We start from the raw sequence: 23,457 nt of genomic DNA on the forward strand, positions 1-23,457 counted from the left end.
GTCCAGTCCCACTTATTTTGTGCTTCTAAGGTCGAGAAATGGGTTCTATTTGAATAATTTGATTTATGTTTCTTGACAGTGTATTATTTTGTCTTCATCAAATAACTTAATAACAATTAAAATAATTGCAGATTTTGCTAGGAGGTTTATTATGTTTATATCAATTCATAAATCAACTAAAAAAACAGCGATCGACCGGCTTGAGTTCTTGTGTTAACTGAACTTCAAAAGCCTTATGACCTAAGTCTAAGCAAAATACAGTTTTGTGAACTGTAACTTCAACATTTCCACCATTTTTGTAGAAAAATTTAACAATTTCAATGCGTTGTTGAAACAGTTATCGTTCCATTTTCAGTACCTAATGGCATAGTTTCCACTTGTCAAATGTCAAAAGACGAAATCCATTTTGTATGTGGGATGATTCGCCTCATCTAAAAACACTACTTTTCACCTTATATCTAGCTAATGGGTGTTTTTTTTCGAGGTATATAACTTTAAGTTGGCATTACTGTTCAAGATGGCGACCGATTTAACAGTTGTCAAGTGATTTATTCTCAGTTTGGTTTGGCAATTCATCATGAATAGACTCACGACTGAACAACGCTTGCAAATAGTGCAATTTTATTTCGAAAATAATGGTTCTGTGCGGAATACGTATCGCGCACTACTACCATTTTATTTTGTTTAGCGATGAAGCGCACTTCTGGTTGAATGGCTACGTCAACAAACAAAACTGCCGCATTTGGAGTGAAGCTAATCCTCAAGTGTATGTCGAAACACCGTTACATCCAGAAAAACTGACTGTTTGGTGCGCTTTGTAGGCTGGTGGAATCTTTGGTCCGTACTTCTTCAAAAACGATGATGGCCAGAACGTTACAGTCAATGGTGATCGGTATAGAGTCATGATAACTAACTTTTTCATTCCTAAATTGAACAACCATGATGTCCAGGAGCTGTGCATCCAACAAGACGGCTCGTGCCACAATCGATTTATTGAAAGACACGTTTTGGACCTGTGAATTGGCCTCCAAGATCTTGTGATTTAACACCGCTAGACTACTTTCTGTGGGGCTATGTAAACTCATTGGTCTATGCGGATAAGCCACAGACCCTTGACCATTTGCCGTGTTATTGCCGATATACGGCCACAAATGTTGGAAAAAGTCATCGAAAATTGGACGTCCAGATTGGACTACATCCGAGCCAGCCGTGGCGGTCATATGCCAGAAATCATATTTAAAATATAATGCCACAAGATTATCTTGCGGATAAATAAAATTCATGTCAATCGAATAATCCATCTTTGTTTTATTGCAATTTAAAGTTCTATAGCTCTAAAAAAACACCCTTTATCTAGCTAGATAGCTAATCAACCGTAAAATCTAAAGAATCGAACAAAACCTAGAATGTCCACGATATATACCAAAGCTGATTTATTCATCATGCAGCTCCGTTCCCAGAGAGCTGAACCTCGATAAGATCCAGCAATTAAAAAAATCGTGGAACCGTGCCGCAATGTGCAAGAAAGAGAAGAGATTGTTCCTTATTTGCAGTACTGACCGATATAGGCTTAATGCTAATTCGAATAATATCGGTATTACCTAATACCAATATCATTACCGGACTGCTGGAGTGAAATAACCCGTTCATATCTAGCTGACATGTATGAATATTGAATGTACGTATGGATATGACATAAATAATTGCCAACAGCTCAGACTCTGAATCCCGGTGAAAGGAACGACCGTTTTATTTGGTCGATTGAAAAATCCAATATCGACGCACACATGCAGACTTTATATACATATTGGAGGTAAGCTATTTATTTGAGGGACGCAGATACAATGGGCGTTGCGTAAATGGGTTGTGCCGCATCCATGGTATTACCCGAGATGATTACGGTGTACCAATTAAAAGATCGAAGATAGTCGGTCGATCGAATTTTAGAAGGACGTTCTCGATTATTTGTAGGCTTGTAGTTGAATGTTCCGGGTATAGGTCCCCCAAAGATATATCGCAGTTACGATCGTTTACAGCTTTGCCGTTTTAATCAGTTTATCGACGCTCTATCATAAAACTATCCCTAAACAATTGGTCCGCACCTCAAAGTAATAAACATAGATAAACATGACTGAAGGCTTTCACGGTAAGGTTGCGCCAATAGTCCACACCGGTGATGAACCCCATAGTTCAGAGTAATAAGAGAGGGAACATATGTCATTTTCAGTAAGCAAATTTTGTCCCCAACATGAACTATCAAATTTGACATGAAGCGCGCGGAAATGAAAACATATCAATGTTACGATATCTCACTCCATTCGCGAGTTTCTCCACAGAGAACGCACTTCTTATGTCCCATAGTGAATCAACGTTTCATATTGACTCAAAATATTTTGAAATAAATACCTAAATATATCAGAAATTCAGAAAACAAACTTCGAGCTCGCCAAACGACGTGAAACAACCGATGACACTAGGAGAGCAAAAGTTGCCAAACCTTGGATTTCAGCAGGTAGATACAGAAAATAATAAATATTCTGCTTAGTATAAATTCGACAATTAGGAAAAATATCGGATTCCAAATATTCAAATTTGCATATTCAATCGGGAATCACCCAAATAAATATATTTCATTCAATATAATATACATTCATAATGATATAGTAAAATTGTGGATTTGAAAATATATAACAATCCGACAACGTAATCTAACCATGTTGGGGACATGTAAAAATTGCGTATACTTCCTCTATCTATGTTTATTACTCTATTGTCCGCACACGCCAGCTGTTCAGGATCGTAATTTTGAAATTTTGTTTGCAGAACATTTAAATAACAATTATTATCTTTAAATACCCTTGTTGTTAGAAGTTATCTATCAAAGAGGTTAGTGAAGTTAAGCTTGAACCTTTCAAGGAATGAATTCAATTCAAAATTTGTGAAGAGCATATCTCAAGGCACCCTGAATTTTTTAATGCATTTTTCTTTGGAACGTTGCAGTGTTGTATTGAATTGTGTTAACTGAACAATTATTTTCTATTTTTTTTACCATATATTCACAACAAAATAAGCTGAAAGCATACGGTAAAACATCCTTTTTCTTGATGTGAAATAATTTCCAAAACAGAATTCGACCATCAAATTCAATATCAAAAGCGAATTCCTCAAAACTTAATCATCGCACCCTGTATATGCAGATACGATACCTCATTATTAGATATCTTCAGGACGGAAGTTACATAATGACTCTAAATAAAGTGGGCATATAATAATTCTTTCTCACTTTCCAACTGATACATGACGATTTTTAAACGTCATTATTACACATAAACATTTCTTTCAATCGCGAGTACCAATTCTGAACACCAATAAGCGACAGTTTTCGTCCCACCATTTTAAATAATTCGAGAGGAGAAAATATTAAGCGGCCTGTAATTATGCGGTAAAAATTTTTTTTCGCTCGAGATCATTTTCACTCAAGATATTAACCAATTATATCGAATTATCGGCATGTTCGAATTGGACACGTGAACTTGCACAATGGCAATTTCAATTCAAGTGGAAAATGAGGCTGGTTATAGCTGATCGTTTTTTTTTTAAGAAAGCTTTAAAAGCTTAAAGCATAGTCACCTTCAAGAGTGGTTCATGTAGTCCAAACCTACTCTAACATTTAAAATTTAAAAAACTTTTTCTGTAGAAAGATTCGTCTTTGTAGATTTCACAAATTACAGATTATTTAGAACCACAGACATAAAGAGAAAATAAAGAGTGTTTTTTTAGAGCTATAGAACTTTAAATTGCAATAAAACAACGATTGATTATACGATTCACATGAATTTCATTTATCCGTAAGATAATCTTGTGGCATTACATTTTAAATATGATTTCTGGCATATGACCGCCACGGCTAGCTCGGATGTAGTTCAATCTGGACGTCCAAATTTCGATGATTTTTCCCAACATTTGTGGCCGTATATCGGCAATAACACGGCGAATGTTGTCTTCCAAATGGTCAAGGGTTTGTGGCTAATCCGCATAGACCAATGACTTTACATAGCCCCACAGAAATTAGTCTAGCGGTGTTAAATCACAAGGTCTTGGAGGCCAATTCACTGGTCCAAAACGTGAAATTAAGCGGTCACCAATGGTGTCTTTTAATAAATCGATTGTGGCACAAGCTGTATGACATGTTACGCCGTCTTGTTGGAACCACAGCTCCTGGACATCATGGTTGTTCAATTCAAAAATGAAAAAGTTAGTTATCATGGCTCTATACCGATCACCATTGACTGTAACGTTCTGGCCATCATCGTTTTCGAAGAAGTACGGACCAATGATTCCACCAGCCCATAAAGCGCACCAAACAGTCAGTTTTTCTGGATGTAACGGTGTTTCGACATACACTTGAGGATTAGCTTCACTCCAAATGCGGCAGTTTTGTTTGTTGGCGTAGCCATTCAACCGGAAGTGCGCTTCATCGCTAAACAAAATTCGCTAATGAAAATCGGGAACAACGGCAATCTCATTTTGCACTATTTGCAAGCGTTGTTCAGGCGTGAGTCTATTCATGATGAATTGCCAAACCAAACTGAGAATAAATCACTTGACTGCTGTTAAATCGGTCGCCATCTTGAACAGTTATGCCAACTTAAAGTTATATACCTCGAAAAAAAACACCCGTTATTATCTTAGTATCAGTCATAATATTCATGACTCTAGGCGCTGCAGGTTCAAGGTCATAGGAAAGGTTCGAAAACTGATTAATATATATGTTTACCAGTTTACCTTTTCTTATTGTGTTTTTATTTGCGGGATACGGATACATCGGATGATTCGGATGAGCGACTAACCCTGTGTCCTGAAAGAAGAAGAAGAAAATGAATTGTCAATTTACATTGTTATGACTGCTGAGGTTATGTTCATTGTTATGACATTGCATTCTACTCTGTTATCACAGTATAGATAGTCCCTATCTTGGAACATTAATAAACTATCTATATTCTAAGGTTCCTATACTGTGCTGTTATTTGTGCGACATTGCGATCATATCACGTGTCTTTCATAGTCGAAGCTCGACGATCTTTTTTCAGTTTTATTCATTCAAATAGTTAATTAGTTGATTATATATTTTCTTGGTTGTTTTGTCTTATTCTTGGTATCTTAACTACATTGTTGTAAACATGGAATTCGCTGAACACCCTGACAAAACAAAAAAATACTCTAGTGATTTGTAAGTATGATTTGGGGATTTATTTAAGAATATATTTGTTGGATACAACAGAATAATGATCATAAAGACAGCTTTTTAATATTCCTTATATTATATAATTAATTTATAATGTAATTATTATTATATTTTTTAGCATTTCTTCTGATGAAGGAGAGAGTTTCGGAATAAATGAAGTTAAGACTGAGAACTTTGATATCAAGAAAGAGTTTATTGATGGAATTCAGCATAAGGAAGAATTCCATTCCATTGAGAATATCTCATTGAACCAAAATAATCTTTTGAAAATGGAGGAAACAGACGAAGAGGAAGTTACTGATTCGGATGATGAAGAAGAAACAGAGCACAAAAGTAATGATTCAAAGCCATTCAACTGCCATCTCTGTGATTACGGTTCAACTCGCAAATATCATGTCCAGGCACATATAGAAACAGTTCACTTAGAGTTGAGAAAGTTTAAGTGTGTTTTATGTGGTTATGCTACAAATTCCAACCAAATTCTTAAATGTCATTTGAATTGTAGTCATTTTAAACCAAGTGTCATTTATGCGATTATGCTCATGATACGAATGATATATCTGTTCTTCAAATAAAAATAGATCTCATGGCACATATCAAATCTGCTCATACAAATCCTGTGCAATTTGAGTGTCACCCATGTGATTATGCTTCACATCGGAGAAATAATCTTAAAAAACACATAGAATGTATTCATACAAATTTGAGACAATTTAAGTGTAGTTTATGTAATTTTACTTCCAATTGAACTGTATTCTTCAATTGCATATTGACTGTATGCATGCTAACTTAAAGTAACATATTGCCCGTTTTGCGACTATGCTACAAATCATAAAACTCATCTTAGGAGACATTTAAATATAAAGAGACATGAATGCCACTTATGCGAGTATGCTACTAATCAGAGATCTTATCTTAAAACACACATAGATTCTATTCATTCTGATTTGGAGAAGCATTAGTGTCATTTATGTACTACGAATCGCACACGTTCACTATGAGTATGAGTTCATACAAGTTCGGTTCACCAAAATGAAATCAGTATTATTTTACAGTAGGTAGTGTTGTATGTATATAGGCTAATATAATAATAATTTTTCACATGATTACATGAATTTTGAACTTTTATATTTCTTCATTGTTATAAATTTTTCAATAAATTGTTTCATTAACTCTATTCTTTGATTTTACCTTTCATTGTTTTCCCAAAAATGTGGGTATGTTCATTTAAAAAATCAATTAACACTACCTTAAACATACTATTGGGGAGGCTTATACATTTGTAGGGTAGGTTCTTATCTCGGATACTGCGGTTAAGGCAGAATCTGACTTGGGGTACTGTAAATATGACCATTCAAAATCTTGTATTTCAGATGATTATTTGATTCGATCTGGATGAAATTTACCAATAAGAAGTTTCATTTTTATATAACAAGAAAAAAGTATATTTTCAGAGAAATTAATGGATGTTTATTTTATTGTAATGAGATATGCCCTGAACAATATCAACCAAATAACCACCACGGCTACGGTAGCAGCACCATATCCTTTTCATGAAATTTTTCATAACCAATTCGCACTTTTGCGGTTGTGTCTTCGATTACTTCACGAATTCCATCTTTAAGGTCTTGTATAGATTGTGAAGCATTGGCATACCTTATCTTTCACGTAGCCACAAAGAAAAAAGTCTAAAGGATATAAATCACGAGATCTTGATGGCCAATTGTGATTACTTATTCGAGAAATAACACAGTCTGGTAACTTTTCTTGCTAAATTGCGATTGTTTCGTTGTTTGTGTGACACGTAGTGCCGTCTTGTTGATAATGAGCCTAGTTCACATCAATATATCTTACAATTCCGGCAATTCATTTAATTTTTTTTTGGATTGATTTTGTTAATGTGGTAACTATCCCAACAAGAACCTTTTTACTGAGGACAACCGAAAATGCCAATAATTGAAAGAATTCAATTAACTTCGAACGAAACTCTGATAATTTTCCAATGGTGGTTTTCTGGTATTTTGTACAGATTCGTGAACGATTACATTCTGCCTATTCATCAGTCGCTTAACCCACTTTCGTTCGACGTTCACTTTCAGAATTAAGGTAAACCCTCAACGATTGAGTGTAGGTAATAGCGAAATTGAAATTCGCTAACTCGAGACACCTATTTATTGGCACATATTCGTGATTGAACACAAAGAGATTAGATCTCACGTGAGCCTCCACAGTTCGATGGAAAGGTGAGACTCTATACATAAAGCCATTCTGAAAGCTATAAATTTAGAGATATTAACAGGCCAATTGAAAATTCACCGCTCTACCACAGTAAAACACATTTTTTTGGCAAAATTCGATTTTATTATTCAACATAGTTGCCTTCGAGGGCGATACAGTGATTATAGCGATCTTCAAACTTTTCGATACCATTTTTGTATACGATTTGTCTTTCGCTTCAAAATAGACCTCATTTTCGGCGATTACTTCTTCATTGGCGTTAAATTTCTTTCCAGCGAGCATTCTTTTGGAGTCTGAGAACAGGAAAAAGTCGCTAGGGGCCAGATCTGGCGAATACGGTGGATGCAGAAGCAATTCGAAACCCATTTCATGCAAGTTTGCCATTGTTTTCATTGATTTGTGACACGGCGCATTGTCTTGATGAAACACCACCTTTTTTTTCAAATGGGGCCGTTTTTTAACGATTTCATCCTTTAAACGATCCAATAACGCTATATAATAATTGCTGTTGATGATCTGGCCCTTTTGGAGGTAATCAATGAATATTATACCTTGCGCATCCCAGAATACTGATGCCATAACCTTGCCTGCTGAGTGTTGTGTTTTTCCTCGCTTTGGATTCGGTTCATCGTATGTAATCCACTCAGCTGACTGTCGATTGGACTCCGGAGTGAAATGATGGAGCTCGATTCCAGATTTCATCTAATAATCAAGGACATACAGCCGCAATGTGCGAATTGGCCATGGAAAATACGCTCTATTAGTGATGACGTCACACACCGCCATTTTAGTTCTCCTGTCAGTATTCGGAATCCAAACAAACAAATTGTCATTCAAATTAGTACATTGTCGTTGAAGAAATTGGCTTATTTCGATAAATAAGATTATTTAAGGAACGATTTTACTATTAATTAATAGACAGAAGGCACGAGATTAATGCCAGTAAGTTCGAACTTGAAGTTCAACTAATAAACACGGGTTTTTACAAAATCTGGGGAATGATACAGGATTCAAACTTACTGGTATTAACCTCGTTTCTTCTGTCTATCAATTAATACTGAAATCGTTCCTCAAATACTCTTATTTTTGAAAATAAACCAATTCCTTCAACGACACCGTACTAATTTGAATGACAATTTATTTGTTTGGATTCCGAACAGTGACGGGAGAACCAAAAATGGCGGTGTGTGACGTCACACTAATAGAGCGTATTTCATATAAATGATATGGTGCTGCCACCGTAGCCCTGGTTGTGACCATTTGGCAGATATCGTTTTCCATCATTAATAGCATACCTTCCATTGATTTCTCTTAAAATATATTTTTTTTATAATCAAAAGAAGACTTTTTATTGGAACACCCTTAATTTACTCGTATGATTCATTTTTATAGAGGTTATAGTGACTAATAGAAATAATTAATTTAGAAATTTAATCAACCTGACAACAAAACAATACTTACTGTTGTTTTTTCTTCATTGCAGAGAACGCTACCTCTTCGAATTCTTCGAAGCCCTGATCTCAACTTTGGACACCAAACTCCAACGTATAGAAAACCTAGACAAAGCCGTCGAGCATTTGATGCGCAAAGTGGAATCCTTGAGCACCAGAGTATCTGGCAACATCGAAAAAACCGAGATTGTCCTATCCAAACTGGAAAACCTGGATTCCAGGTTGTTTAGGGCCCAACCAAGCTCATACTTCTCCAACACTGAAAGGCCGGAACCCAACATCGACAAGAAATTGCAGAATTTGGAAACTAAAGTTGACGGTATCGATGGCAAATTGAACGACCTCAAGAACCACTTCGATGGCAATGGGAACTCCTTCTTGCCCAACGATGAGTTCAACGCAGAAGCCAGCGAGAAGAAACCCGTTCACATGAACGTTGTGGAAATAACCAAAGCTCTGAACACTGAGGTGAGTTTTGAAGTTTTTCTTGATAAATTCCAGAAATTCCTTCGGAATAGGTTCGCTGATGGTATGTAATTAGTCAGGAAAGACCAGGCTTCCTGATTCCTGATTACCTCATTGCTGGTACCTTTCCTAGATAGTCTTAGAGTGGCCTCATAGGCCACTCTCTCTATTACTAGATGAAGAGGTGTGAGACTTTATCTGTTTAATGCCAGGCAGACATCTTATCACTCTTTTCTGAAACTCAAAACTATCTCACTGGGATAGGTGCCTAAAAGGCTACGCCAAACATTTATCGGGAAGACCTAACATTAAAACAACTCTAAAGTTTCTGAAAAAAAAACAAATCGAGCTAATATCAATCAAATCCTGGCCTTCGGGTCTGTGGTCATACCTACTGGACCACCCTTATAGGGGGAATCCTTTCACCACCTATTACCGCCTCCAAACCAACCAATCTGTTACAGGTAATCAACCACGTGTCCAAAGAACTTGGACAACTCCGAGAATCCACCAGCAATATAGATCGCAAGCTGCAGTTCCACATAAACCTGGTGTCCGACAATCTGGGCAAGATGCTCCATCGCATCACCGACATCCACCACGCCATCATTGACTCATATTCCTCCAACCACACCACCACCACGACAACCACCCAAAGCCCTATAGAGGAGAGGATAGCCAAGAACAACAAGATAGACGCTCTGACAGAGCAGATCAAGCCGATAGTGACGGTTTCTGAGAAGATCCAGGAGGTTTGGAACGTGGTGGTGGGCACCAAGAGTTCCGTGGACAACCTGCTGCCCAAATCTGACGAGTTGCTTTCGCAGACTCACAGACAGGAGCGCGCCATCGGGGAGATACATAGTGATTTGAAGTCTAAGACGAATAAGATCATCGCCAACTTGGATAAGGTGGAGAGAAGGTTGAAGAAGCAGGAGAACGATGTTGCTAATCTAGCTCAAGGTCCTGTGCGTGCTGAGCTGTTGTTGGACCCTACGATTGATAGGTTGATCGAGTTTGATCCTAAGAGGTGAGTGATTGATAATAATGCAGTAGCTTCGGTTAAACTGTTACAGAGTTGTCAATTTTTTTGATATTTAGTTTTGTTTAACCAATTTGTAGCGAAAATTAATAAAGATTCGATGAACTGATATAATCATCACAAGAAAGAAGGACTACAAGAAACACACAGTATATCGAAAACAAAGCATTTGCTTGTTTATATAGGGTTTTTTTTTCGAGGTATATAACTTTAAGTTGGCATTTCTGTTCAAGATGGCGACCGATTTAACAGCTGTCAAGTGATTTTCTCTGTTTGGTTTGGCAATTCATCATGAATAGACTCACGCCTGAACAACGCTTGCAAATAGTGCAATTTTATTTCGAAAATAATGGTTCTGTGCGGAATACGTATCGCGCACTACGTCCATTAGCGATGAAGCGCACTTTTGGTTGAATGGCTACGTCAAAAAACAAAACTGCCGCATTTGGAGTGAAGCTAATCCTCAAGTGTATGTCGAAACACCGTTACATCCAGAAAAACTGACTGTTTGGCGCGCTTTATGGGCTGGTGGAATCATTGGTCCGTACTTATTCAAAAACGATGATGGCCATAACGTTACAGTCAATGGTGATCGGTATAGAGCCATGATTACTAACTTTTTCATTCCTGAATTGAACAACCATGATGTCCAGGAGCTGTGGTTTCAACAAGACGGCGCAACATGTCACACAGCTCGTGCCACAATCGATTTATTGAAAGACACGTTTGGTGACCTCCTAATTTCACGTTTTGGACCTGTCAATTGGCCTCCAAGATCTTGTGATTTAACACCGCTAGACTACTTTCTGTGGGCCTATGTAAAGTCATTGGTCTATGCGGATAAGCCACAAACCCTTGACCATTTGGAAGACAACATTCGCCGTGTTATTGCCGATATACAGCCACAAACGTTGGAAAAAGTCATCGAAAATTGGACGTCCAGATTGGACTACATCCGAGCCAGCCGTGGCGGTCATATGCCAGAAATCATATTTAAAATGTAATGCCACAAGATTATCTTGCGGATAAATAAAATTCATATCAATCGAATAATCCATCGTTGTTTTATTGCAATTCAAAGTTCTATAGCTCTAAAAAAAAACACCCTTTACTAGAGTTTTGAATCTCAAATTTGAATAGATTTCGTTTTATCCTATAAAATACTGTTGATTAATGAGAGTGAAGATATATTTGATATTCATCGATCTAGATTTTTCCACGTAGACTTTTTTTTTTCTTAAAATTACCCAAGGAATCTCCTTTTCTTCTGTACCACCAATTCAGGAAACCCTGTATTTTCAGCACAAAATAATATGAAATTATAAAACATTATGCAAAATCGTAGCGTACTATTGCGTGGAAGCACCAAGTGACATCTACGTGGGAGGAAATTCCTTTCGAAAAACCATATCCTACGAGAAAACTAACACGCATAATCATTAAGTTAGATAATACAAAGTGGCTATGAAATAATACCAATATTTCTGTGAAAAATTATCCTCGAAGAACATTTCGATTCCAATAAATACGAAATCGTTGAACGAATTTCTTCATTTTGGAATCGTTCTTATCTGAAACATGGGGAGATTCTAAACTGGTCCATTACATCACTCGTGTTTATTTATCAATTACACTCGAAGAAAGTTTCAATAAACGGTGATTAGTATGTGCCGCAATTAGCATTAAGAAATTTGTAATTGAATTAGGCGCTACACCTATGAATATTTTAAAACAAAACGTTGCATTACCGTTACAATGTTGCTGATCCGGGATAATTCAAGTTTGAATGATAAAATATACGGTAAAAATTGGAAGAGAGAACTTACGTGAAATAATGGGGTTTGTAGCGCTTGTTCGAATTCATATTTATCTCTTTTTTTTTTGTTTTTGGTGCGATACAAAGGGTTTTCTGAAAAGAGTTCAACACTACAGGCTACATCAGCAATATTCTCAGTTGTTTCTAAGCGACGCACACGGTCTCGATTCTTCACATCACTAACTTGTCCCAACAGTTCAAATTTACCCACCATAAAAGTGAATTTTTTTTATGAGTTTTATAAAGGGTGATTTTCGGTTTTCACCGAAAACTTCGATCTGTCATAACTTTTGCACTTCAAGTACCTTCAGGACCAACATATTCAGAATTCTAAAAATCCAGGTCCGGACCTAACATTTTATCGGTTCCATCCATAAGGAGAACACAATCGTTTAAGACCACTATCAGCTCAAAATTTGAAAATTACAGACATTTCGACAAAATAAAGGGTGCTATTTTTAGAGCTATAGAACTTTAAATTGCAGTAAAACAACGATGGATTATTCGATTGACCTGAATTTTATTTATCCGCAAGATAATCTTGCGGCATTACATTTTAAATATGATTTCTGGCATATGATCGCCACGGCTGGCTCGGATGTAGTCCAATCTGGCCGTATATCGGCAATAACACGGCGACTGTTGTCTTCCAAATGGTCAATGGTTTGATGCTTATCCGCATAGACCAATGACTTTACATAGCCCCACAGAAAGTAGTCTAGCGGTGTTAAATCACAAGATCTTAGAGGCCAATTCACAGGTCCAAAACGTGAAATTAGGCGGTCACCAAACGTGTCTTTCAATAAATCGATTGTGGCACGAGCTGTGTGACATGTTGCGCCGTCTTGTTGGAACCACAGCTCCTGGACATCATGGTTGTTCAATTCAGGAATGATAAAGTTAATAATCATGGCTCTATACCGATCACCATTGACTGTAACGTTCTGGCCATCATCGTTTTTGAAGAAGTACGGACCAATGATTCCACCAGCCCATAAAGCGCACCAAACAGTAAGTTTTTCTGGATGTAACGGTGTTTCGACATACACTTGAGGATTAGCTTCACTCCAAATGCGGCAGTTTTGTTTGTTGACGTAGTCATTCAACCAGAAGTGCGCTTCATCGCTAAACAAAATAAAATGGACGTAGTGCGCCATAAGTATTCCGCACAGAACCATTATTTTCGAAATAAAATTGCACTATTTGCAAGCGTTGTTCAGGCGTGAGTCTATCCATGATGAATTGCCAAACCAAACTGAGAATAAATCACTTGACAGCTGTTAAATCGGTCGTTATCTTGAACAGTAATGCCAACTTAAAGTTATATACCTCGAAAAAAAAACACCCTATATTATCCCCCAGTGTACTCTATGTTTGAAATACGTTGTTTTTGAATGAATTATCGAATTGAAATAACTTCCCATAATTCGCTGAAGATTGTGTCATGGTTTCTGTTTGTTTCTCTGCTAAAGACTTCACATCCGGCCATTGAAAAAGACTTGAACTAAATCTTGAAATGAAGTGGTTCTATTGAAGTGAGAGATAATTATCGTTAACTCGAGAAGTATGAGGTATTCTCTTGGGAAGAATGCCATCAGCTAATCCTTGAATTGGGTACTTGCACGACTCAACTGCAGTTACTTCATAATTGGGTTTCAAGATTAATTTGATAAATTATTATTATTGAGCTATATTTTTAATGTCTACCCATAGCATGCTCCACTTTATTTATTAAGTCATCATTAGACTAATACAGCACCCCAAAAATAATAAGGGGTGTTTTTTTTTGAGCTATAGAACTTTAAATCGCAATAAAACAACGATAGATTATTCGATTGACTTGTATTTTATTTATCCGCAAGATAATCTTGTGGCATTACATTTTAAATATGATTTCTGGCATATGACCGCCACGGCTGGCTCGGATGTAGTCCAATTTTCGATGACTTTTTCCAACATTTGTGGCCGTATATCGGCAATAACACGGCGAATGTTGTCTTCCAAATGGTCAAGGGTTTGTGGCTTATTCGCATAGACCAATGACTTCACATAGCCCCACAGAAAGTAGTCTAGCGGTGTTAAATCACAAGATCTTGGAGGCCAATTCACAGGTCCGAAACGTGAAATTAGGCGGTCGCCAAACGTGTCTTTCAATAAATCGATTGTGGCACGAGCTGTGTGACATGTTGCGCCGTTGGAACCACAGCTCCTGGACATCATGGTTGTTCAATTCAGGAATGAAAAAGTTAGTAATCATGGCTCTATACCGATCACCATTGACTGTAACGTTCTGGTCATCTTCGTTTTTGAAGAAGTACAGACCAATGATTCCACCAGCCCATAAAGCGCACCAAACAGTCAGTTTTTCTGGATGTAACGGTGTTTCGACATACACTTGAGGATTAGCTTCACTCCAAATGCGGCAGTTTTGTTTGTTGACGTAGCCATCCAACCAGAAGTGCGCTTCATCGCTAATGGACGTAGTGCGCGATAGGTATTCCGCACAGAACCATTATTTTCAAAATAAAATTGCACTATTTGCAAGCGTTGTTCAGGCGTGAGTCTATTCATGATGAATTGCCCAACCAAACTGAGAATAAATCACTTGACAGCTGTTAAATCGGTCGCCATCTTGAACAGTAATGCCAACTTAAAGTTATATACCTCGAAAAAACACCCGTTACAATTGAAATTTGTACCAAAACTTTTGGAACATACGTTATCATCGAAATATCTTTTTCAGATACGTGGAGGAATACCCTGAGACTAGCACAGAATCCTACACCACATTCTATCCAACCCTAGCGTTCAATCCACAAAACAACATCGTAACGCTCAACCAAAGCGCAGCAGCTCCTTCTCTAACCTCTCAACCACTTCAGACCACAACGACTCCCACTGATAAAAAGATCGAAAAGAGGAAGGATGGAGTGATATTCCCCAGCATCAAAAACAAACCAGGACCAGCCAACACAACCTTTGCCACTGAGTTACTCGATTTGTCGAAAGACGTGAAGGTAAATTGAATATTTTTCGATGATTAGTCGTCAAATCGCCAAAAATAATTATAGTTTGAGAACTAGATAGAACTTTATACTTTCATAGAGTTTGGTAGTTCATGAACTAAGTTTTATTATAGAGTTTGTTAGTTCGCGAACCAGCTCTCTCATAGAATTCGTTAGTTCAAAAGAACTAGTTTCATTGTAGAGTTCGTTACTTCACGAACTAATTCTTTTATGGAGTTTTATTATACGAATAGAGTTCTTTAATTTACAAATTGGTTTTTTTATAGAGTTCGTTGGTTCACACACTTATTTTCTTGTAGAGTTCATTCGTAAGCATATTAGTTCTATTATAATGTTAAACTATGTTAGTTCGAGAACTAGTTCTTTTATAGTGTTCGTTAGATCCCATTCTAGTTTTATTATAGAGTTCATTAGTTCGCAAACTAGTTCTTTTATAGAATTTATTAGTTCTTGGACTTTAATCCTTTTAAGAATTGTAACTAAGTATGTAATTGTTGCTATTTCAATTATCAAGAAGAAAATGTCTTGTAAAATGATTTACTTGAAGAAACAATTCAGCGAACTATCTTATACAGTATGTTTGGCACTTGGATGAATCTTTTCCTTCGTTTCTTCTAAACTTTTTTCATTTCAGGGATATTCTTGCGTCGATCTATTGAATGCTGAGATGAGAAAATCTGGTGTTTATTATTTGCAAATCAGGGGCACAACTTACTGGTTCTTGAAGGTTTATTGTGAACAACAGATAGCTGATGGTGGATGGACGGTAAGTACTTTTTCATTAAAATGTAATTTTGTTGATTTTTATGGACGATAATGCCAGACCCCATCGTGCGCACATCGTTCAGGAGTACCTTGAAGAAGTTGAAGTCTCTCGAATGGAATGGCCAGCAAGAAGTCCAGATCTCAATCCGATTAAGCAGGTTTGGGACAACCTCAATAGAAGGCTCAGTTCAGAAAATCATCCACCTACTCTTAATGACTTAGGAATCCAACTCAGAGAAATCTGGGAAGGATTAGATCAGAACATTTCAAGATCACTCATTTTGAGTATGAACCGTCGTTGCCGAGCTGTAATTAACGCAAGGGGTGGAAATACCAAGTATTTAATCACTTATCAGCATTCCAATATTTTGAAAATTGTTTATTTCTCTTCTTCCACATAAGATTCGGTGAAATCCTGAATTTTTCTTCCATTTAATGTGTCTTGTTTCGTTCAAAACCTTCCCGAGAGAACATAAAAAATAAGTTATAAAGTCAATGTAGAATTTACTTTCATTAAAGTTGAGATTTTCAGAATGTGCGTTAATTTTTTTGCACAGTGAAGATCGACAAGAAAAGTGCTGAATTTTATTTACATCAACGTCGATAGCATCACGATCATCAGAAGCTGCATTCAAGTTCACTGACCCCAAAATTTTGTCTCTAGGTAATGGTTTAAAATTTTACGAAACCATTCACGAAACACCTGGTATAATTGTATATCAATTATGCGTTAGAGAAATCAAGATCGATGCTTGTAGATATAAATGGTCGATAAAATGGACCGCCGTGCATTTATAGAAAATTCCTTTGTTAAGTCATGCGTGATCAGTGGAAACCTTCGAACATTTGGTTCTGGTGGCCTTTCGAAATAACCTAGAGACATTTTGCGAATTACATACCAGCTTTACAACCGGGTAATGCGATCGAGATACTTTTACATCTGATGGATGTTGACGTAGGACGCGGAATGAAGAAATACCGAACCGTGCGTCCTTAACCAGAGTCGGCTCGTTAAAGTAGGCTGTTGAGATTGTCATTTAATTTAATCAAAATTATTTCCCTAACAAAAAAAATTCCTATCCCGAAAAAAAAAAGGTTACAGCACGCGGTGTTCCCAAGCGGTCACCCATCCAAGTACTACCCGCGCCCGACGCTGCTTGACTTCAGTGATCTGACGAGAACTGGTTTTTTCAGCGTGGTATGGCCGTAAACATTCATTTATACGTGTTTTAGCCAGTTGAATATGATGTTAGTATCGCAAAGTTTCGTAACATGATGTTGCAGTAATAAACAAAGTTGGAAACAAAATTTAGACGTTGCAGCTTCCAATATGATTTTGATAAACGAATATTTTTTAATCTTTTGAAGGTCATACAAAGGAGGGATGATTTTGGCGATCCTAGGGAGAATTTCAATCGAGATTGGAACGATTACAAAAATGGTTTCGGTGATCCAGCCAAAGAATTTTGGTTGGGAAATGAGAATATCTACATGCTCACGAACAACGAAGAGTACATCTTGAGAGTGGAATTGGAGGATTTCGAAGGAAACAGAAGGTAATTTTTTTTTCAGAAAAAATTCAATTTATTCGTTTTTTGTTGATACTTAAATAGTAGGTAGGTACCTTCACAGTTTTCCAATAAGAGGTATAACGAGTATATTTTCAATCAATTTTCAAATCAATGGACTTCTGTTTCATTGTGAAAAGGAAATTAATGCAATTTCTAAGTCGATAACTTAGTAACCTTAGTTCATCAATACAACGGGCTACAACAGCAATATTCTCAGTTGTTCTCAAGCGACGCACACGGTTTCGATTCTTCACATCACTAACTTGCCTAACAGCTCAGATTTTTCCACTATTGCTGGCTTCACGACGATCCAAAAGTACTTTAATTGTCCTAACTGCGATTCAAAAATTTTCACCATTTTTGTAGTGAATTTAAACGATTTCAGATCATTGTTGTATCGTTCCATTTTCAGTAATGGCGTAGTTTTATTCGTCAAATGTCAAAAAAAGACAGTTTGAAAAGTGACAGCTGTCCAGATAGCGGGCTATTCAAATGAAACCTCTTATTGGAAAACTCTTAAAAAATTATTGATGGTTGCAGCATGAATTTGTTTTTAATTGGTTTCTTTTTCATTTAGGTATGCCCAATATTCCCACTTCAAGATATATTCGGAAGCAGAGTATTATAAATTGGAAATCGATGGATATGAAGGTACTGCAGGTGATTCTTTGAACGATCCATGGTATGGAAGCAACAACAGTCCATTTTCAACATATAACAGGTACTAAAAACATCGTGAATTACACATTACACATTAGTTTATTATTTCTCCCTCATTGAAAGAAGAAATGAAATTTTTCAAAATATCATAATTTGGAACCATTTAGGGTTCAACCTTAGAATATAATACGCTCTATCAGTTTGACGTCTCACACAGCCATTTTTGGTTCTCCTGTCAGTGTTCGGAATCCAAACAAATAAATTGTCATTCAAATTAGTACGGTGTCGTTGAAGGAATTGGCTTATTTTCATAAATAAGAGTATTTGGGGAACTATTTCAGTATTAATTGATAGATAGAAGGAACGAGGTTAATACCAGTAAGTTTGAATCCTTTATCATTCCCCAGAATTTGTAAAAAGCCGTGTTTATTAGTTGACCTTCAAGTTCGAACTTACTGGAATTATTCTCGTTCCTTCTGTCTATCAATTAATAGTAAAATCCTTCCTTAAATAATCTCATTTATCAGAATAAGCCAATTTCTTCAACGGCAACGTACTAATTTGAATGACAATTTGTTTGTTTGGATTCCGAACACTGACAGGAGAACTAAAATGTCGGTGTGTGACGTCATCACTAATGGAGCGCATTTGAAGGAACGGAAAGTAAACATTTGTACTCGATCCCGAATACAAGAGAGATGGAAGTTTAGTGTCGCCAATCACAATCGAGCTAGCCGATTGTGTGTGCGAGCCATAGGCGTGGAGAATCTTGATCTGATTGTTGAAAGCTTTATCAGGAATACTTTTTTCATAGCTCCACAATAGCTAAATCATTAAACTGAGGAAAACATTGACCCTTTTGAAAAACGAAAGAATTTCTATGAATAAATCGCATTGTAAACTATTTTTAGCATGAATTGACAATTTCGAAATTAATCAAAATATGTTACGCTACTGCTATAGTGTCCCGTTAGACAAGGAGTAAAGAATGTTGGCATCAAAACAAATGCATCAGTTACAAGGCGATTTCCGTTCCTCTTATTAATGTTCTAAGGGTTCAACAGAGTAAAAACAATGTATTGTGTTGTCTCAGATTAGGTCTTTGTTTCAAATATTTTCAGTACGAAGAATTTGTTGTTGAGAATTCTTTCCTAAGAGGGGAGGAATGTTATTAACCTTAGTATAGGTCGCATCATGTACATTTACTGTATTAATTTTTTTTTTCAGAGATAATGACAGATCAAGTTTGAACTGCGCTTCCATGTTGAAAGGTGGTTGGTGGTGGAAGTCATGTGGTCGAGGATTGAATGGATTATATTTGAACGATCCTCAAGATCTAACAGCAAGACAAGGTAAATGCGCCATAGTAACACCAAAATCAAATTTGTTTTTCTATCCATATTATGAACTAAAAACCTTCCGAAATCTCTGGATCAAAACACACTATGTTTTAAAGGTAGCTACAGGTAATGAAAGCTAGGCCAACATTTCATTTTTAGTGTGTTTCTTCCAGAACTATAGCAATAACTTTTTGAATTCTCCATAATATATTAGGTCAATTGAAAAGTCCCCGATCTGATGCACAGATGGCGGTGCTAGTATTAAATCCATATGATTTTTAGTTAGTATCAACCGTCAAACGAAACGTGTCAAAATTTGACAGCAGTCCGACCATCAGTTTGTGAGATATTGCGTTACGAGTGTAGCTACTTTTGTTATTTGAAAAAAGATGGAAAAAAAAGAATTTCGTGTGCTGATAAAATATTGATTTTTGAATGGAAAAATTACAGTTGAAGCAAAATCTTTGCTTGATGAATAGTTTCCGGGGTCTGCACCAGGAAAATCAACCATCATTGATGGGTATGCTAAGTTTAAACGTGATGGTGAAATGAGCACCGAAGACGGCGAACGCAGTCTATACCCAAAAGAGGCTGTCGCCGAAGAAAAATCAAAAAAGTTCACAAAATAATTTTGAATGACCGTAAAGTGAAGTTGATCGAGATAGCAGACATTGTGAAGATACCATCTGAACGTGTACATCATATCATTCACGAATATTTTTACATGAGAAAGCTGTGTGCAAAATGAGTGTCGCGCGAACTCACAATCGATCAAAAGCAACAACGTGTTAATGATTATGAGCAGTGTTTCAAGCTATTAAAGTGCAATAAACCTGAATTTTTGCGTCGATATGTGACAATGGATGAAACATGGCTCCATCATTTCACTCCGGATACCAAACGACAGTCAGCTGAGTGGACTGCGCACGACGAACAGAATCCAAAGCGAGGAAAAACACAACAGATCATATAAAGGATGAAATCGTTAAAAAACGGCGCCATTTGAAGAAAAAAAGGTGCTGTTTCATCAAGAAATGCGCCGTGTCACAAATCAATGACAAACAATGGCAAAATTGCATGAATTGGACTTCGAATTGCTTCTGCATCCACCGTATTCGCCAGATCTGGCCCCCAGCGACTTTTTCCTGTTCTCGGACCTCAAAAGAATTCTCACTGGAAAGAAATTTAGCGCCAATGAAGAAGTAATCGCCGAAACTCAGGCCTATTTTGAAGCGAAAGACAAATCGTACTACAAAAATGGTATCGAAAAGTTTGAAGATCGCTTAAATCGCTGTATCGCCCTCGAAGGCAACTATGTTGAATAATAAAATCGAATTTTTTCCAAAAAAATGTGTTTGACTATGGTAGATCGGGAACTTTTCAATTGACCTGTTAGTGATAGTAGCATTCTTGTAATAATTATTACAAAATTAATTATTTGTTTGAAATTTCAGGTATTGTATGGTTCAGATGGAGGGGATGGGACTATACCTTGAAGAAAGCGATGATGATGATAAAGCCCAAAGGTTTTATATCGTCATCAAACTGACCACCCATCATTAGTCTAAATTCTAAAGAATTTGTTGTATATAAATAATTACATAATGTATATTTTCACGGAAAAACACTTTTTTAAAATTTGTTTTTTCGTGTGGAATTCGTCAATGCTGAAGAATAGAATTTGATAAGGACTTTCGATCATGATACTCGATGATATTCTAAGCAATATGATGATTATCTAAGTAGGAAGATTTAGAGACTGATGCGCGAGAATCGAAGAAATAAACCTAATTTTGTCCACATCTACATAAAATATTCACTTGCCCCACTAACGTTTTGCATAAGTGTTGACACTTTACCACATAAAAACAGTATTGACTTTGTGTAACTAGATTAAGATGTACTTAGCAAATAATTTAGGTACTGTCGACAACGTAAATATTCAAGAAAAAAAAATTAAGGTGATCGCGAGCGCCTTTTAAAAATATCCTGAAGACATATAAAGAAACTAAACCAATGTATACCTAGCGATAAGTAGATACCGCTTATTTATTTTATTTTTTCTGTAGTAAAGGGAGAATTATGAAAAGAGTCTTTTGTTAAAATTTTTGTAAAATACATATTTTATAAAATGAAGTTTTGTTCACCCTACATGATTCCTTTCTTCATCGAATAATTTGTAGTTATTTATTGTATTACAATTAATCATAACATGTATTTATTAATCGTTTATGGATAGAATTTTTATTTTTTTTTGGTAAGGATCGATGCCTAATTCGGAATCTACGGTGTTGAAACCTCTTAAAGAACACAAAAACATGTTCAAATTTGATCGACTCAAAGTGACGAATTGATAGAGCTATCTTATTTCTAATTTTTTTTTCTTTTTTTTTATTTTCTTTTCTCTTTTTTTAATTGTCCAGAAAAAAAGTTTTTCAAATGCGGAACTTTCGAAAGAAATTCCTTGTAAACGAACTTGACCGAAATATTCGAACCCCAAATTTTGAGAATTTCCGCTCGAGAGTTATCTTGTGAACGGCAGCCGGATGGGCATACTTGATTTGACATGGACATTTCTATAAGTCGAATCAAACCGTTTGGGAGCTTACTCGGATCTAAATTCGAAAATTACAGACATTTGGACAAAAAAAAAGTGTTCGCAGAAATAATAAAAAAAGAAAGTTTAAAAAAGCAAAATATTCTTACACCAGAATAAGTTAAGAACTTACTCACCAAGTAAGGTCCTTCCTTACCTCCCTCTTTTCTAGAGAGGTCAGGACATGTTGTGTTCCTATTTTCAGATTGAAAATCCGAAATTGACCCCTTTTCATGCTATCTCAAAAATGATGAATTACGATCTGTGAAATCCATCAGCTGTTACTTCTGAAAATTTGAACGATTTTGAAATATTTTCGCTACTCAATCATTCAATACCAAGAATACCTTGATAATTCATCATCTCAATCCCTCAAAAATAATCAAGAAATATCAATTCTGTTATAGAGTCGAATATAAATTAAGAAAAGCAGAAATAAATGTCAAGTGGTAAGCCACAGAAAATTGTCCTCTTAAGATGCGCACAGATATGAAATTTTGAAACAACATCATGAACTTGATTTAGATTTTGATTCGACTTAATTCGAATATTCAGATACATTCTATTTCAAGTTACATTTAGAAGCATTTCCAAATGTGAAGAATAAGAGGTGGAATTAACCGAAAAACATAATACAGATAAATTATTGCTCGAGTTAGATAAAAAGAGTTAGTAATACTCACATATTTTGTGGAAAACCTATTCCCCTTTTCTGAAAAAATTGAGACATGTCGAGTATCTATTCTTAGAAAGAAAATCCAGAATCGAGTCCTTCAATTTGTATCAACGTATTTTCTCCTCATACTATCTCAAATAGGATTAATTACGATCAGTGATAATTGAAGACTTCTTTCTGTTCCATCCAACATATTCATCAGCTGGTACTTCTAAAAATAATAAACAATTTTGAATCGCTACTCAATCATTAAATATCAAGATACCTCAATCCCTCTGGAATAATTAAGGAATATCAATTCTGTTATAAAGTCGAATATAAATCATAAAAACCAGGAATAAAAGTCAAGTAGTAGTAAGCCATAGAAAATATAATCATATAGGATAGGATGCGCACAGATTTGATATTTGGAAACAACATCAACTTAATTTAGATTTTGATTTAATTCAATTCTAACATTCAGATGAATTCTATTTCAATTTTTATATGGTCTTAATGTATATGATGAACTATTTCGGGTCAAATTTCCAAATTCTAGAATATACTACTTCTGAATGATCATCAAA

At 36.1% G+C, this 23,457-nt stretch overlaps 2 protein-coding genes and 1 non-coding gene across 3 annotated transcripts in view; 2 read left to right on the plus strand and 1 right to left on the minus strand.

Annotated features, from left to right (window-relative positions):
- LOC123672666 (angiopoietin-1) overlaps positions 1 to 21,755 on the plus strand; it is a 54,711-nt gene extending 32,956 nt beyond the window's left edge. The window contains exons 2-9 of the mRNA XM_045606872.1: positions 8,967 to 9,402; positions 9,864 to 10,429; positions 15,001 to 15,274; positions 15,918 to 16,049; positions 17,417 to 17,604; positions 18,197 to 18,340; positions 19,507 to 19,631; positions 21,074 to 21,755. Of these exons, the coding sequence (XP_045462828.1) occupies positions 8,967 to 9,402; positions 9,864 to 10,429; positions 15,001 to 15,274; positions 15,918 to 16,049; positions 17,417 to 17,604; positions 18,197 to 18,340; positions 19,507 to 19,631; positions 21,074 to 21,168 (1,960 nt within the window). The 3' untranslated portion in view covers positions 21,169 to 21,755. The remainder of the gene's footprint in view (positions 1 to 8,966; positions 9,403 to 9,863; positions 10,430 to 15,000; positions 15,275 to 15,917; positions 16,050 to 17,416; positions 17,605 to 18,196; positions 18,341 to 19,506; positions 19,632 to 21,073) is intronic.
- LOC123672667 lies at positions 4,909 to 6,417 on the plus strand. The gene is made up of 2 exons (XM_045606873.1): positions 4,909 to 5,230; positions 5,364 to 6,417. Exons 1-2 carry the CDS (start codon positions 5,181 to 5,183, stop codon positions 5,818 to 5,820), a joined length of 507 nt encoding a protein of 168 aa, XP_045462829.1. The 5' UTR covers positions 4,909 to 5,180; the 3' UTR covers positions 5,821 to 6,417.
- LOC123674282 lies at positions 17,142 to 17,260 on the minus strand. The gene has a single exon (XR_006746627.1). It is a non-coding gene; the product is annotated as a 5S ribosomal RNA (ribosomal RNA).
- Positions 21,756 to 23,457: the final 1,702 nt, after the last annotated feature.

Source organism: Harmonia axyridis, chromosome 2 (genome assembly GCF_914767665.1).
Source record: "Harmonia axyridis chromosome 2, icHarAxyr1.1, whole genome shotgun sequence".
In the NCBI taxonomy this organism is placed as follows: domain Eukaryota; kingdom Metazoa; phylum Arthropoda; class Insecta; order Coleoptera; family Coccinellidae; genus Harmonia; species Harmonia axyridis.

Bases quoted from the DNA above. Each gene is read 5' to 3' on its own strand.
- LOC123672667 (XM_045606873.1), top strand. From the start codon at position 5,181: ATGGAATTCGCTGAACACCCTGACAAAACAAAAAAATACTCTAGTGAT. The intron at 5,231-5,363 runs GTAAGTATGATT...TATATTTTTTAG, and splicing joins AAAAAATACTCTAGTGATTT to CATTTCTTCTGATGAAGGAG.